The following is a 16,372-nucleotide window of genomic DNA, read 5'->3' as shown; positions in this document are numbered from 1 at the left end:
CCTCCATACCCCTCCCATCCATGTACCTATCGAAATTTCTCCTAAATGTTGGAAATGAATCCACATCCAAAACTTCCACTGGCAGCTCATTCCACACTCCCACCATCCTCTGAGTGAAGTTTCCCTTCATGGCCCCTTCAATATTTCACCTTTCACACTTGACCTGCGACTTCCAGTTCTAGTCTCACCCAACCTCAGTGGAAAAAGCCTGCTTGCATTTACCCACTCGACACCCCTCAGCATTTTGCATAGCTCTATGAAATCTCCAATTCCCTCACGCTCTTGTGAGAGAGAGTCATTAACATAGAACATTATAGTACAGTACAAGTCCTTCAGACAACAATGTTGTGCCAACCTTTTAATCTACTCCACAATCAACCTAACCCTTCCCTCCCACAAAGCCCTCAATTTTTCTATCATTATGTGCCTATCTATTCTTAAATGTCCCTAATATAGCAGCCTCGTTCATCGTAGAGGCAGGGCTTTCTAAACGACTACCACTCTCTCTGTAAAGAACTTGCTTCTGATAACTGCCCTGTATGGTAGAAACATAGAAAACCTACAGCACATTACAGGCCCTTCAGCACTCAATCACTCAATGTTGTACCGAACATGTACTTACTTTAGAAATTAGCTAGGGTTACTCATAGCCCACACGAGGAAATCTGCAGATGCTGGAAATTCAAGCAACACACACAAAATGCTGGTGGAACACAGCAGGCCAGGCAGCATCTATAAGGTGAAGCACTGTCGACGTTTCAGACCAAGACCCTTCGTCAGGACCCTTTGTCATCCTGACGAAGGGTCTCAGCCCGAAACGTCGACAGTGCTTCTCCTTATAGATGCTGCCTGGCCTGCTGTGTTCCACCAGCATTCTGTGTGTGTTGTTACCCATAGCCCTCTATTTTTCTAAGCTCCATGTACCTATCCAGGAGTCACTTAAAAGACCCTATTGTATCCACCTCCACCACCGTTGTCAACAGCCCATTCCACGCACTCACCACTCTGGATAAAAAAACTTACACCTGACGTCTCCTCTCTACCTACTTCCAAGCACCTTAAAACTGTGCCCTCTTGTGCTAGCCATTTCAGCCCTAGGGAAAAGCCTCTGACTATCCACATGATCAATGCCTCTCATCATCTTATACATCTCTATCAGGTCTCCTCTCATCCTTGGTAGCTCGAAGGGAAAAAGGCTGACTTTACTCAACCTATTCTCATAAGGTTTACTCCCCAATCCAGGCAACTTCCTTGTAAATCTGCTCTGCACCCTTTCTATGGTTTCCACGTCCTTCCTGTAGTGAGGTGACCAAAACTGATCACAGTACTCCAAGTAGGGTCTGACCAGGGTTTTATATAGCTGCACCATTACCTCTTGGCTCCTAAACTCAATCCCATGGTTGATGAAGGCCAATGCACTGTTTTACCTTCTTAACCACAGAGTCAATCTGCACAGCAGTTTTGAGTGTCCTATGGACTCAGACCCCAAGATCCCTCTGATCCCCCACACTGCCAGGAGTCTTACCAATAATACTATATTCTGCCATCATATTTGACCGACAAAAATGAACCACCTCACACTGATTTGGGTTGCCACTTCTCAGCCCAGTTTTGCATCCTATCGATGTTTTGCGGTTTTGCCCTCCACACTATCCACAACACCCTCAACCTTTGTGTCATCAGCAAATTTGCTAACCTATTCATCCACTTCCTCATCCAGGTCATTTATAAAAATCACGAAGTGTGGGGGCCCCAGAACAGATCCCTGAGGCACACCACCGGTCACTGACCTCCATGCAGAATATGACCCGTCTAAACCACTCATTGCCTTCTGTGGGCAAGCCAGTTCTGGATCCACAAAGCAATGTCCCCTTGGATCCCATGCCTCCGTACTTTCTCAATGAACCTTGTATGGTGCACCTTATCAAATGTCTTGCTGAAATCTACATACACTACATCTACTACTCTACCTTCATCAACATGTTTAGTCACAGCTTCAAAAAATTCTATCAGGCTTGTAAGAAGCCTGATAGAATGCCTTATATGCCTCTCCAAATATTCATAAATCCTGCCTCTCAAGATCGTTTCAATCAGTTTACCAACCACTGAAGTAATACTCACTGGTCTATAATTTCCTGGCCTATCTCTACTCCCTTTCTTGAATGAGGGAACAACATTTGTAATCCTCAAATCCTCTATATCTTGTCCCATTCCCATTGATGATGCAAAGATCATTGCAGACACTCAGCAATCTCCTCCCTCACCCACAGTATCCTGGGGTACATCTCATCCAGTCCTAGATATTTATCCAACTTGATGCTTTCCAAACACTCCAGCACATCCTCTTTCTTAATGTCTATAGGCTCAAGCTTTTCAATCTGCTGTAAGTCATCCCTACAATCACCAAGGTCCTTTTCTGTAGTGAATACTGAAGCAGTGTATTCATTAAGTATCTCTGCTATCTCCTCCAGTTCCATATAGACTTTTCCACTGTCAGACTTGATTGGTCCTATTCTGTCACATCTTATCCTCTTGCTCTTCACATACTTGCAGAATGCCTTGGGGTTTTCCTTAATCCTGCTCACCAAGACCTTCTCATGGCCCCTTCTGACTCTCCTAATTTCATTCTTAAGCTCCTTCCTGTTTGCCTTATAATCTTTTAGATCTCTATCATTACCTAGTTTTTTTGAACATCTCATAAGCTTTTCTTTTCTTCTTGACTAGATTTTCAACAGCCTTTGTACACCACGGTTCCTGTACCCTATCATCTTTTCCCTGTCTCATTAGAATGTACCTTTGCAGAAGGTCACGCAAATATCCCCTGAACATTTGCCACACTTCTGCCATACATTTCCCTGAGAACATCTGTTCCCAATTTATGAAACATAGAGCATAGAAAACCTACCGCACAATACAGGCCCTTCAGCCCACAAAGCTATGTTGAACATGTCCTTACCTTAGAAATTACCTAGGTTACCCATAGCACCTCTATTTTTCTGAGCTCCATGTACCTATCTAGGAGTCCCTTAAAAGACCCTATCATATCGTTTTGCGGGCAATGGAGTGAGCTGGGAGTAGAGTGAAGCCTTAAGGGCTTTGGCTCAATAGGGTTAGGCAGAAACGGGCGAGGCAAGGTAAGTTTAGTTTTCAATTTTTCCTGTTACTTGAGGAAAGGGGGAATTATGAGTGTGAGGGCAGCTTGTTGTTCTCGGTGTTGGATGTGGAAGGTCCTGAAGTCTCCTAGCCTCCCAGACGTCCACATCTGGGCCAGGTGTGCCGAGCTGCAGCTCCTAAGGAACTGTGTTAGGAAACTGGAGCTGCAGCTCGATAACCTTCATCTGGTCAGGGAGTGTGAGAAGATGATAGAGAGGAGTTACAGGCAGGTGGTCACACTGGGTCACAGTTAGGAGAGGCAGACAACTGGGTCACAGTTAGGAGAGGGAAAAAGAAGAGAAAGGTACTAGAGAGTACCCCAGTGGCTGTACCCCTTGACAATAAGTACTCTTGTTTGAGTACTGTTGAGGGGGACAGCCTCCCTGGGGCAAGCAACAGTGGCCGTGCCTCTGGCACAGAGTCCGGCCCTGTAGCTAAGAAGGATGGGGAAAGGAAGAGGAAGGAAGAAGTAATAGGGGACTCAATAGTTAGGGGGTCAGATAGGCAATTCTGTGGATGCAGTCAGGAGACCCAGATGGTAGCTTGCCTCCCTGGTGCCAGGGTCCAGGATGTTTCCAATTGTGTTGAAGATATCCTGAAGTGGGAGGGTGAGGAGCCAGAAGACGTGCTACATATAGGTACTAATGACATAGGTAAGAAAAAAGGAAGAGGTCCTGAAAGGAGAATATAGGGAGTTAGGAAGAGAGTTGAGAAGAAGGACCGTAAAGGTAGTAATCTCGGAATTACTGCCTGTGCCATAAAGTTGCCATAAAGATAATAAAGTTGTTTGCACCGTTAGGGATAAACAGAGAGTAAGAAGTGGAGAATTTCTTAAATGCATCTATTTTAATGCTAGGAGCATTGTAAAAAAGGTGGATGAGCTTAGAGCATGGATTGATACCTGGAAATATGATGTTGTAGCTATTAGTGAAACATGGTTGCAGGAGGGGTGTAATTGGCAACTAAATATTCCTGGATTTTGTTGCCTGAGGTGTGATAGACTCGGAGGGGCAAGAGGGGGAGATGTTGCATTGCTTGTCAGAGAAAATATTACAGTGGTGCTTTGACAAGATAGAATAGAGGGCTCGTGCAGTGAGGCTATTTGGGTGGGATTGAGGAATGGGATAGGGGTAACACTTATAGGGGTGTATTATAGACTACCTAATGTGGAGCCAGAATTGGAGGAGCAAATTTGTAAGAGATAGCGGATATTTGTAGTAAGCACAAGGTTGTGATTGTGGGAGATTTTAATCTTCCACACATAGACTGGGAAGCCCATTCTGTAAAAGTTCTGGATGGTTTGGAGTTTGTAAAATGTGTGCAGAATAGCTTTGCAGCAATACATAGAGGTACCAACTAGAGAAGGGGCAGTATTGGATCTCCTGATAGGGAATGAGATAGGTCAGGTGACAGAGGTATGTGTTGAGGAGCACTTCGGGTCCAGTAGTCACAATGCTATTAGTTTCAGTATAATTATGGAGAGCGATAGGACTGGACCCAGGGTTGAGATTTTTGATTGGAGAAAGGCTAACTTTGAGGAGATATGAAGGGATTTGGAAAGAGTGGATTGGGACAATTTGTTTTATGTGAAGGATGTAATAGAGAAATGGAGGTCATTTAAAGGTGAAATTTTGAGCATACAGAATCTTTATGTTCCTGTTAGGTTGAAAGGAAAGGTTAAAAGTTTGAGCGAGCCATGGTTTTCAAGGGATATTGGAAACTTTGTTCGAAAAAGAGAGAGATCTGCAATAAATATAGGCAGCATGGAGTAAATGAGGTGCTTGAGGAATATAAAGAATGTAAAAAGAATCTTAAAGAAATTAGAAAAGCTAAAAGAAGATATGAGGTTGCTTTGGCAAGTAAGGTGAAAATAAATTCAAAGGGTTTCTACAGTTATATTAATAGCAAAAGGATAGTGAGGGATAAAATTGGTCCCTTAGAGAATAAGAGTGGACAGCTATGTGCGGAGCCAAAAGAGATGGGGGAGATTTTGAACAATTTATTTTTTTTGGTGTTCACTAAGGAGAAGGATATTGAATTGTGTAAGGTAAGGGAAACAAGTAGGGTAGTTATGGAAACTATGATGATCAAAGAAGAGGAAGTACTGGCACTTTTAAAGAATATAAAAGCAGATAAATCTCCAGATCCTGACAAGATATTCCCTAGGACCTTGAGGAAAGTTAGTGTAGAAATAGCAAGGGCTCTGCCAGAAATATTTCAAATGTCATTAGAAACGGGGATGGTGCCAGAGGATTGGTGTATTGCTCATGTGGTTCCATTGTTTAAAAAGGTTTCTAAGGGTAAACCTAGCAATTATATGCTTGCAAGTTTGACATCAGTGGTGGGTAAATTAATGGAAAGTATTCTTAGAGATGGTATATATAATTATCTGGATAGACAGGGTCTGATTAGGAACAGTCAACATGGATTTGTGCGTGGAAGGTCATGTATGACAAATCTTATTGAATTTTTTGAAGAGGTTTCTAAGAAAGTTGATGAGGGTAAAGCAGTGGATTTCGTCCATATGGACTTCAGTAAGGCCTTTGATAAGGTTCCACACGGAAGGTTCAATCGTTAGGTATTAATATTGAAGTAGTAAAATGAATTCAACAGTGGCTGGATGGGAGATGCCAGAGAGTAGTGGTGGATAACTGTTTGTCAGGTTGAAGGCCGGTGCCTCAGGGATCTGTACTGGGTCCAATGTTGTTTGTCATATACATTAATGATCTGGACGATGGGGTGGTAAATTGGATTAGTAAGTATGCAGATGATACTAAGATAGGTGGCATTGTGGATAATGAAGTAGGTTTTCAAAGCTTGCAGAGAGATTTAGGCCAGTTAGAAGAGTGGGCTGAAAAATGGCAGATGGTGTTTAATGCTGATAAGTGTGAGGTGTTACATTTTGGTAGGAATAATCCAAATAGGACATACGTGATAAATGGTAGGGCATTGAGGAATGCAATAGAGCAGAGTGATCTAGGAATAATGGTGCATAGTTCCCTGAAGGTGGAATCTCATGTGGATAGGGTGGTGAAGAAAGCTTTTGGTATACTGGCCTTTATAAATCAGAGCATTGAGAATAGGAGTTGAGATATAATGTTAAAATTGTACAAGGAAATGGGAGGCCAAATTTGGAGTATTGTGTACAGTTCTGGTCACTGAATTATAGGAAAGATATCAACAAAATAGGGAGAGTACAGAGGAGATTTACTAGAATGTTACCTGGGTTTCAGCACCCAAGTTACAGGGAGGATTGAACAAGTTAAGTGTTTATTCTTTGGAGTGTAGAAGGTTAAGGGGGGACTTGATATTTAAAATTATGAGGGAAATAGATAGAGTTGACATGGATAGGCTTTTTCCATTGAGAGTAGGGGAGATTCAAACAGGAGGACATGAGTTGAGAGTTAAGGGGCAAAAGTTCAGGGGTAACATGAGGGGAACTTCCTTACTCAGAGAGTGGTAGCTGTGTGGAATGAGTTTCCAGTAGAAGTGGTAGAGGCAGGTTCGATTTTGTCATTTAAAAAATAATTGGATAGGTAAATGGACAGGAAAGGAATGGAGGGTTATGGGCTGAGTGCAGGTAGGTGGGACTAGGTGAGAGTAAGCATTCAGCATGGACTAGAAGGACCAAGGTGGCCTGTTTCCGTGCTGTAATTGTTAAATGGTTATATGGTTATTTAGTATCTGCTTCCACCACCATTGCTGGCAGCCCATTCCACGCAATCACCACTCTTTGTGTGACATCTCCTCGGTACCTACTTGCAAACACCTTAAAACTGTTCCCTCTTGTACTAGCCATTATAGCCCTGGAAAAAAAGCCTCTGACTATCCAATCGATCAATGCCTCTCATCATCTTAATCACCTCTGTCAGGCCACCTCTCATCCTCTGTCGCTCCAAGGAGAAAAGGCCGAGTTCACTCAACCTATTCTCATAAGGCATGCTCCCCAATCCAGGCAACATCATTGTAAATCTCCTCTGCACCCTTTTTATGGTTTCCACGTCCTTCCTGTAGTGAGGTGACCAGAATTGAGCACAGTTCTCCAAGTGGGGTCTGACCAGGGAGCCTATCTAGCTGCACATTACATCTCGGCTCCTAAACTCAATCCCACGATTGATGAAGGCCAATGCAGTATGCTTTCTTAACCACAGAGTCAACCTGTGGAGCAGCTTTGAGTGTCCTATAGACTCGGACCCCAAGATCCCTCTGATCCTCCACACTGCCAAGTCTTACCATTAGTACTATATTCTGTCATCATATTTGACCGACCAAAATGAACCACTTCACACTTATCTGGGTTGAACTCCATCTGCCCCTTCTCAGTCCAGTTTTGCATCCTATCCATATCCCGCTGTAACCTCTGACAGCCTTCCACACTATCCACAACACTTCCAACCTTTGTATCATCAGCAAACTTACTAACCCATCTCTCCACTCCTTCATCTAGGTCATTTAAAAATATCATGTTGGGTAAGTCACCAGAACTGAAAGAGATATACCCCAGCTACTGTGCAGGTGAGGGAGGAGATTGCTGAGCCTCTGCCAAAGATCTTTACATTATCCATGGGGACGGGGGAGGTTCTAGAGGATTGGAGAGTTGCAGATGTTGTTACCTTATTCAAAGAAGGGAGTAGAGATAGCTCAGGAAATTATAGACTTGTGAGTCTTACTTCAGTGGTTGGGAAGTTGATGGAAAAGATCCTGAGAGGCAGGGTTTATGAATATTTGGAGAGGCATAATATGATTAGGAATAGTTAGCATGGCTTGGTCAAAGTCAAGTCATGCCTTACGAGCCTGATTGAATTTTTTGAGGATGTGACTAAACACATTGATTAAAGTAGAGCAGTAGATGTGGTGTATATGGATCTCAGCAAGGCATTTGATAAGGTACCCCATCCAAGGCTTATTGAGAAAGTAAGGAGGCATGAGATCTAAGGGGACCTTGTTTGGTGGATCCAGAACTGGCTTGCCCACAGAAGGCAAGGAGTGGTTGTAGACGGGTCATATTCTGCATGGAGTTTGGTGAAAAGTGGTGTGCCTCAGGGGTCTGTTCTGGGACCCTTTTGTGAAGTTTATAAATGACCTGGATGAGGAAGTGGAGGGATGGGTTAGTAAATTTGCTATTGACACAAAGGTTGGTGGTGTTTTGGTTAGTGTGGAGGACTGTCAGATGTTACAGCGAGTCATTGATAGGATGCAAAACTGGGCTGAGAAGTGGCAGATGGAGTTCAACCCAGATAACATAGAAACATAGAAAACCTACAGCACAATACAGGCCCTTCGGCCCACAAAGCTGTGCCGAACATGTCCTTACCTGAGAAATTACCTGAGGTTACCCATAGCCCTCCATTTTTCTGAGTTGCATGTACCTGTCCAGGAGTCTCTTAAAAGACCCTGTTGTATCTGCCTTCACCGCCGTCACTGGCAGCTCAAACCAGAGTACTTATTGTTAAGGGCAACAACCACAGGGGTACTCTCTAGTATCTGACACTTACCCTTCTCTCTCCTGACTGTTACCCACTTACTTGACTCTCGAGACCCTGGTGTGACTATTTGCTTATAGCTCCTCACTCTCCCTGACGAGATGAAGGTCATTGAGCTGCAGTTCCAGTTCCCTAAACCAGTCCCTAAGGAGCTGCAGCTCGACACACCTGGTCAAAGATAAATGCTGGTCCAAGTTCAGGGCAATGTGCTTCTGTGTTTGGGAACCTTGGATCACAAGAAACGTCGCAAATTTAATCACAACTGACATAAAAAGAATAGAACATGAAGGTTATCAGTTATCCAGGTCATTGTTTATCAAGCAGTAGTAAATCAAGGCAACTGGACTTGCTGTGTCATCTAGGAGACGTTTCATCACTCATCCGAGAGTCTTCAGTGTCATCCAGTTGCCAGTTTAGAAGCTCTGTCAGTTTTTGAAGGTATAGCAATCACATGAGGGCCATTAAGAGTCATAAAGGTAATGAGGTAGAGATGACAATGTACACTTTTTGGACAGGGAGGACAGGTGGTTTGAAAAAGGGGTTAAAGAAGCTATCTTTGTTGAGCTGGAAAACCCATCTATGAACAGAGGAGGTGGGGTATGACACCACCTATCAGCTACTTACGATGCATTCTTAACATCTCTACCCCGGTGTCTCCACGACAGCTCAGACCTCCTTTCATGCAAAGATAAGACTAATGATCCACTCATTGTCTCCATGATTCTTAACGATTCTGATGTGATTGCTGTCCCTTTAAACAACTCACAGGAGTTTACAAGCTGGGAAACTACCCATCATGGATCAGAACTGAAGAAGCCTCTTGGATGAGTGATGAAACGTCTTCTAGACAGCCTAGCAAGTCCAGTTGCCTTGATTTACTACTGCTTGATAGAACATTGAACAGTACACCACACAATTTAACCTACTCTAAGATCAATCCCTTCCACGTAGCCCTCCATTTTCTATCATCCATGGGCCTATCTAAGGGTTTCTTAAATGTCCCTAAGGTGTCTGCCTCTACCACCCCTGGCAGCACGTTCCTCACAACCACCACTGTCTGTGTGGAAAACCTTCCTCTGATACTCCACCACTTTACTTTCATATAATCACCTTAAAATTATGCCCCCCTTGTAAGCCATTTCTACCATGAGAAGCAGTCTCTTACTGTCCACTTGGTCAAAGCCTTTTAATCATTTTGTGCTCCTCTATCCAGTCACCTCCCATCCTCAATAGGAAGGTATAGGTAGCTGAAAATGAAGATATTAGAGACTTAAGAGAGAACTGAAACAGGGAGTTGAGTGATCTGAAAGGGCCTGAGATATACCTGAAAAAGCAACTGGGATTGGATTTGGACCAAGTGGGGACAGTCTGCATGGCTTTGTGTCTTCCAGGCTTGAATAGTTTCATGAGGAGGTCTCAAAGCTGATTGATGAGAGTAGGACAGAGGATCTTTTATACATGGATTTTAATGAAACCTTTGACAAGGTCACTTATGACAGGCTGATGGAGACGATTAAGGCACATGGGATCCATGGAGACTTGGTAGACTGGATTCAAATTTGGCAAGGCTGTAGAAAACAGAAGAATATAAGAGGATCAGAAGTAGGAGCAAGAGTGGGCAATCTAGCCATCTGGCCCATTGAACGTAGTGGTGATGGAATGTTAGTCTCACTAGTCCCAGTCAACCTTTGTAACTTCAGCCAATGATGTTCATGCTGACCATGACACCAAATGAAAGTAATCTCTTGCAGTCATGGACCTATCATATCTGCTTCCACCATCACCCCGGCACCTACCACTCCCTGTGTGAAAAAACTTGCCCCACACATTTCTCCATCTCACCTTAAACCTTTACCATGTACAATTCAACATTTCTACCCTGGGTAAAGATTCTGGCTGTTTATCCTAGCATTAATTTATGAACCTCTGTCTGGTCTAATGCCGTATCATTAGCCTTCCCCAAACTTAGACAGCTTTAGCTTGTATTATTGTCCTACAACCGAGGTCATACTGACTATCCCTAATCATGTTCCAAAATCCATCTAACCTTCTCTCCAACATAACTCTCCATTTATCTATCATCCAAGTGCCTGAGTTTCTTAAATGCCCCCAATATATCTGTGACTACCACCAACCCTAGCAGAGTATTCCGCACACCCACCACACTTACCACTCTCATCACCCCTATACTTTCCTCCCATCTCCTTAAAATGATGCCCCCTCATATTAGCCATTGATACCCTAGGAAAAATCTCTGGCTGTCTACTCGGTGTGTGCCTGTTATCATCTTGTGCACCTCTAACAAGCTATCTCATGTATCTCTTGCCGAGATATTGGTGCAGTGATCACATCGCAGAGAGATTGGAGAGATTGGGCTTGTACGCACTGGAATTGAGGAGATTGAGAGGGGATCTGATTGAAACGTTTAAGATAATTAAAGGATTTGATAGGATTGAGGCAGGAAATATGTTCCAGATGTTGGGAGAGTCCAGTACCAGAGGGCATGGATTGAGAATAAGAGGTCAGTTATTTAAAACAGAGTTGAGGAAGAACTTCTTCTCCCAGAGAGTTGTGGAGGTGTGGAATGCACTGCCTCGGAAGACAGTGGAGGCCAATTCTCTGGATGCTTTCAAGAAGGAGCTAGATAGATATCTGATGGATAGGGGAATCAAGGGATATGGGGACAAGGCAGGGACTGGGTATTGATAGTGAATGATCAGCCATGATCTCAGAATGGCGGTGCAGACTCGAGGGGCCGAATGGTCTACTTCTGCACCTATTGTCTATTATACTACTTGTAGAGACAAAGCCCCATCTGTGCAAATTCACTGCATCTGCACTACACTCCATTTAGAAAAGATGACATATCCAAGAGGCACAAGGTGCCCAGGAGGAGCAGCTGAAGCAGAGTACTCACCATTCAAAGTTCAAAGTAAATTTACTATCAAAGTACATGTATGTCACCATGTAAAACACAGAAATTCATTTTCTTGTGGGCATTCACAGCAGCTACAAAGAAATGCCGTAGAATCAATGAAAACCCACACACAAGACAGATAAACAACCCATGCACTAAAGACAATAAACTGCAAATGGAAAAATAATAAATAAACAAGCAAGCAAGCAATACATATCAAGAACATGAAATGAAGAGTCATGAAAATGAGTCCATTGGTTGTGGGAACAGTTCAGTGATGGAGTGAGTGAAGTTATCTCCATTGGTTCAAGAGCCTGATAGTTGAGGGATAATAACTGTTCCTGACCTAGTGGAGTGAGTCCAGACGCTGTTGTACCTTCTTCCTGATGGCAGCAGAGTGAAGCGAGCCTGGGCTGTATGGTGGAGGTCCTGAGTACTCCACTACAAACTGTAACGCCATGGCAGGCTCCAGCCCGAGCTCAATACCAGATTGAACCAGTCTGCCCATCCATTCAGTCAAATGGTGAGTGATCATCTGTCTCAGCACCACATTCCTGCATCAACCCCACACAGGACACAGAATCAGAATCAGGTTTAATATCACTGGACTAGAGAAAATCTGCAGGTGCTGGAAATACAAGCAACACACATGAAATGCTGTAGGAACTTAGCAGGCCAGGTAGCATCCATGCAAATGAACAAACAACCTACACTTCGGGCCGAGATCCTTCTTCAGGACTATTGCCCTTTTGAAGCCGGTGGGAACCTCCAAGTGCACCAGTGAGAGATTGTGATAATTATGAAGGCCAGTCCTCTTTGCAAGCTGCCCATTCTCATCTCCTCACTGACGACATTCTTTTTTCATGTCTCTTTCTCACAGCATTCCCCAGTCCTTGGATAAATTGGAGAAGGAGATGCTATTTTTGCAGAGTGAAATCAGTGAGGTTCTTGCAGGGAGTGGTTACAGCTCTGAAAGACTGGGAATCCCCTACATACCCCAGTTCACAGGTAGGACCCTGGGGAAGCACCTTCTCATGTTGCAAAGCTTTCCAGCCACATGAGTACTTTGTGCAACCTGCCGTCTGTTCCTTCCTTGCTGCACAACCAGGGTTTCTGGATTCTGGTGGTTGAAGTCAAAGTCCAGATTATTGACATAGGATCAGGTCCATTGGAAAATAGGCAGCATTCCCAAGAAAAACATAAATTAAACAATTTTTACTAGGAGAAAAAATATAACAAACATATCCATTAATACAGGTGCTGGAAATCCTGAGCAACACACACATAATTTTTTCCCTGTTCTTTTACATTTGCTCAGTTAGAAAAGTAGAGATGTCAGACAGGATAGTTGAATGCTCCTCTTGTAGGATGTGGGAAGGCAGGGATACTTTCAGTGTCCCTGATGGTTACATCTGTGAGGTGCATCCAATTGTAGCTTCTGACACTCCACGCTAAGGAGTTGGATCTGAAATTGGATAAATTCCGGTTTTTTCGGGAGGCTGAGGGGGTGATAGAAAGGACATATAGAGAGATAGTTGCACACAAGGTGCAGGACACTGGGTAACAGTTGGGAAGGGGAAAGGGGTTAAGGAGCCAGTGCAGAGTACCCCCTGTGGCCATCCCCCTCAACATTAGGTGATTCACTTTGGAATCTGCTGGGGGGGGGGGGATGACCTTGCAGAGGAAAGTCACAGCAGATGGGTCTCTGGCTTTTAGTCTGCCTCTGTGTCTCAGGAGGGAAGAGGGGAGAAGAGTCAAGTTGTGGTGATAGGAGATTCACTTGTTAGGATTCCTAGATGGTATGTTGCCTCCTGGGTGCTGGGGTCCAGGATATCTTGGATCTAGTTCTCAGCATCCTTAAGTGAGAGGGTGAACATCTTGAGGTCATGGTCCATGTAGGTACCAATGACATGGGTAGGATGACTGATGACATTCTTCAAAGGGAGTTAAGAGAATTGCATGCTAAGTTAAAGTGCAGGACGTCCAGGGTTGTGATCTCAGGATTGCTACCTGTGCCACGTGCTAGTGTGGCCAGAACTAGGAAGATTATACAGTTTAACACCTGGCCAAGGAGTTGGGGTAGGAGACAGGGCATAAAATTTTTGGATCATTGGTTTCTCTTTCAGGGAAGGTTGCACCTGTTTAGAAGAGACAGTTTGCACCTGAACTGGAAGGAGACTGATAATGATTGGGAATGTTGGTTAATGCTTCATGGTAGGGTTTAAACTGGAGCTGCAGGGGCCGGGAACCAGAGTGAAAGAACAGTTAGTGGAGAGTTGTAGACACAAATGTTGTTAGCACCTCAGGCAAAGTCAGGAATCAGAAGATTGAGCTTGGTGCAACTACAGTGAACCTGAGCTCATCTGCCTTTCCTATGATACTTCTTTCAATGCAAGTTCATCCATGCCCTGATAAGACTGGGTTGCAGGGGAGGCAGGACTGGCAGCTCAATATTCTGGAGTTCTGTTGTTTTAGATGTGACAGAGTAGGAGGGATTAAAGGAGGAAGGCTAGTGTTACTAGTCAGGGAAAATGTCATGGCAGTGCTCCATCTGGACAGATGAGGAAGGCATTATGTGTGGAACTGAGAAATAAGAAAGGTATGACCACATTAATGGGGCTATAGTACAGACCACCCAACAGTCCAATTAGAGGAACGTATTTCCAGAGAGATTACAGACTGTTGCAAGAAACATAAGGTTGTGATAGAAGGTGATTTTAACTTTCCACATATTGACTGGGAATCCCATATTGTAAAAAGACTAGATGGGACAGAGTATGCCGAATGCATTCAGGAATGTAGGAGAGTAGGGGAGATTCAAACAAGAGGATATGAGTTGAGAGTTAGGGGGCAAATGTTTAGGGGTAACACAAGGGGGAAACTTCTTTACTCAGAGAGTGGTAGCTGTGTGAAACGAGCTTCAAATAGAAGTGGCAGAGGCAGATTTGATTTTGTCATTTTAAAAAAATGGTTAGGTATATGGACAGGAAAGGAATGGAAGGTTACAGGCTGAGTGCAGGTAGGTGAGAGTAAGGATTTGGCACGGACTAGAAGGGCCAAGATGGCCTGTTTCCGTGCTGTAATTATTACATGGTTATATTCCATTGTGATACTGATACAGATGTATCAGATGTAATGTTATAAGCTCCTTAATAACATCAGGTTTATTACACAACACCCAATCTAAGATAACCTTACCCCCATGTAGGCTCAGGCACAAGCTGCTCTAAAAAACCACCTCGTAGGCATTCAACAAATTCCCCCTCTTGCAATCAGAAAGAGAGGCAGATTTTGGAAAGGTGCAAAAATAACAAGGTTGTTATCATGGGTGACTTTAACTTCCCTAATATTGATTGGCACTTGATTAGTTCCAAGGGTTTAGATAGGGCAGAGTTTGTTAATTGTGTCCAGGATGGATTCCTGTCACAGTATGTTGACAGGCTGACTAGGGGGAATGCCATACTAGATCAAGTATTAGTTAACAAACCGGGTCAGGTCACAGATCTGTCAGTGGGTGAGCATCTGGGGGACAGTGATCACCACTCCCTGACCTTTAGCATTATCATGGAAAAGGATAGAATCAGAGGGGACAGGAAAATTTTTAATTGGGGAAGGGCAAATTATGAGGTTATAAGGCTAGAATTTGCGGGTGTGAATTGGAATGATGTTTTTGCAGGGAAATGTACTATGGACATGTGGTCGATGTTTAGGGATCTCTTGCAGGATGTTAGGGATAAATTTGTCCCGGTGAGGAAGATAAGGAATGGTAGGGTGAAGGAACCATGGGTGACAAGTGAGGTGGAGAATCTAGTCAGATGGAAGAAGGCAGCATACATGAGGTTTAGGAAGCAAGGATCAGATGGGTCTATTGAGGAATATAGGGTAGCAAGAAAGGAGCTTAAGAAGGGGCTGAGAAGAGCAAGAAGGGGGCATGAAGGCCTTGGTGAGTAGGGTAAAGGAAAACCCCAAGGCATTCTTCAATTATGTGAAGAACAAAAGGATGACAGGAGTGAAGGTAGGACCGATTAGAGATAAAAAGGGGAAGATGTGCCAGGAGGCTGTGGAAGTGAGCGAGGTCCTCAATGAATACTTCTCTTCAGTATTCACCCCTGAGAGAAAGAACTTGATGATGGTGAGGACAATATGAGTGAGGTTGATGTTCTGGAGCATGTTAATATTAAGGGAGAGGAGGCGTTGGAGTTGTCAAAATACATTAGGACGAATAAGTCTCCGGGGCCTGACAGAATATTCCCCAGGCTGCTCCATGAGGCAAGGGAAGAGATTGCTGAACCTCTGGCTAGGATCTTTATGTCCTCGTTGTCCACGGGAATGGTACCGGAGGATTGGAGGGAGGTGAATGTTGTCCCCTTGTTCAAAAAAGGTAGTAGGGATAGTCCAGGTAATTATAGAAAAGTGAGCCTTATGTCTGTGGTGGGAAAGCTGTTGGAAAAGATTCTTAGGGATAGGATCTTTGGGCATTTAGAGAATCATGGTCTGATCAGGGACAGTCAGCATGGCTTTGTGAAGGGCAGATCGTGCCTAACAAGCCTGATAGAGTTCTTTGAGGAGGTGACCAGGAATACAGATGAGGGTAGTGCAGTGGATGTGATCTACATGGATTTTAGTAAGGCATTTGACAAGGTTCCACGTGGTAGGCTTATTCAGAAAGTCAAAAGGCATGGGATCCAGGGAAGTTTGGCCAGGTGGACTCAGAATTGGCTTGCCTGCAGAAGGCAGAGGGTCTTGGTGGAGGGAGTACATTCAGATAGGAGGGTTGTAACTAGTGGTGTCCCACAAGGATCTGTTCTGGGACCTCTAC

The 16,372-nt window shown here is 44.0% G+C and overlaps 1 protein-coding gene across 1 annotated transcript in view; it reads left to right on the top strand.

The window, feature by feature from the left end:
* The window catches only part of LOC132402551 (protein EFR3 homolog B-like), a 194,241-nt gene that overhangs the window by 154,426 nt on the left and 23,443 nt on the right, over window positions 1–16,372 (top strand). The window contains exon 19 of the mRNA XM_059985416.1: window positions 12,434–12,561. Within this exon, the coding sequence (XP_059841399.1) occupies window positions 12,434–12,561 (128 nt within the window). The remainder of the gene's footprint in view (window positions 1–12,433; window positions 12,562–16,372) is intronic.

This window comes from Hypanus sabinus, chromosome 12, assembly GCF_030144855.1.
Source record: "Hypanus sabinus isolate sHypSab1 chromosome 12, sHypSab1.hap1, whole genome shotgun sequence".
Lineage (NCBI taxonomy): Eukaryota > Metazoa > Chordata > Chondrichthyes > Myliobatiformes > Dasyatidae > Hypanus > Hypanus sabinus.
This window is presented reverse-complemented; position numbering and strand designations above follow the sequence as displayed.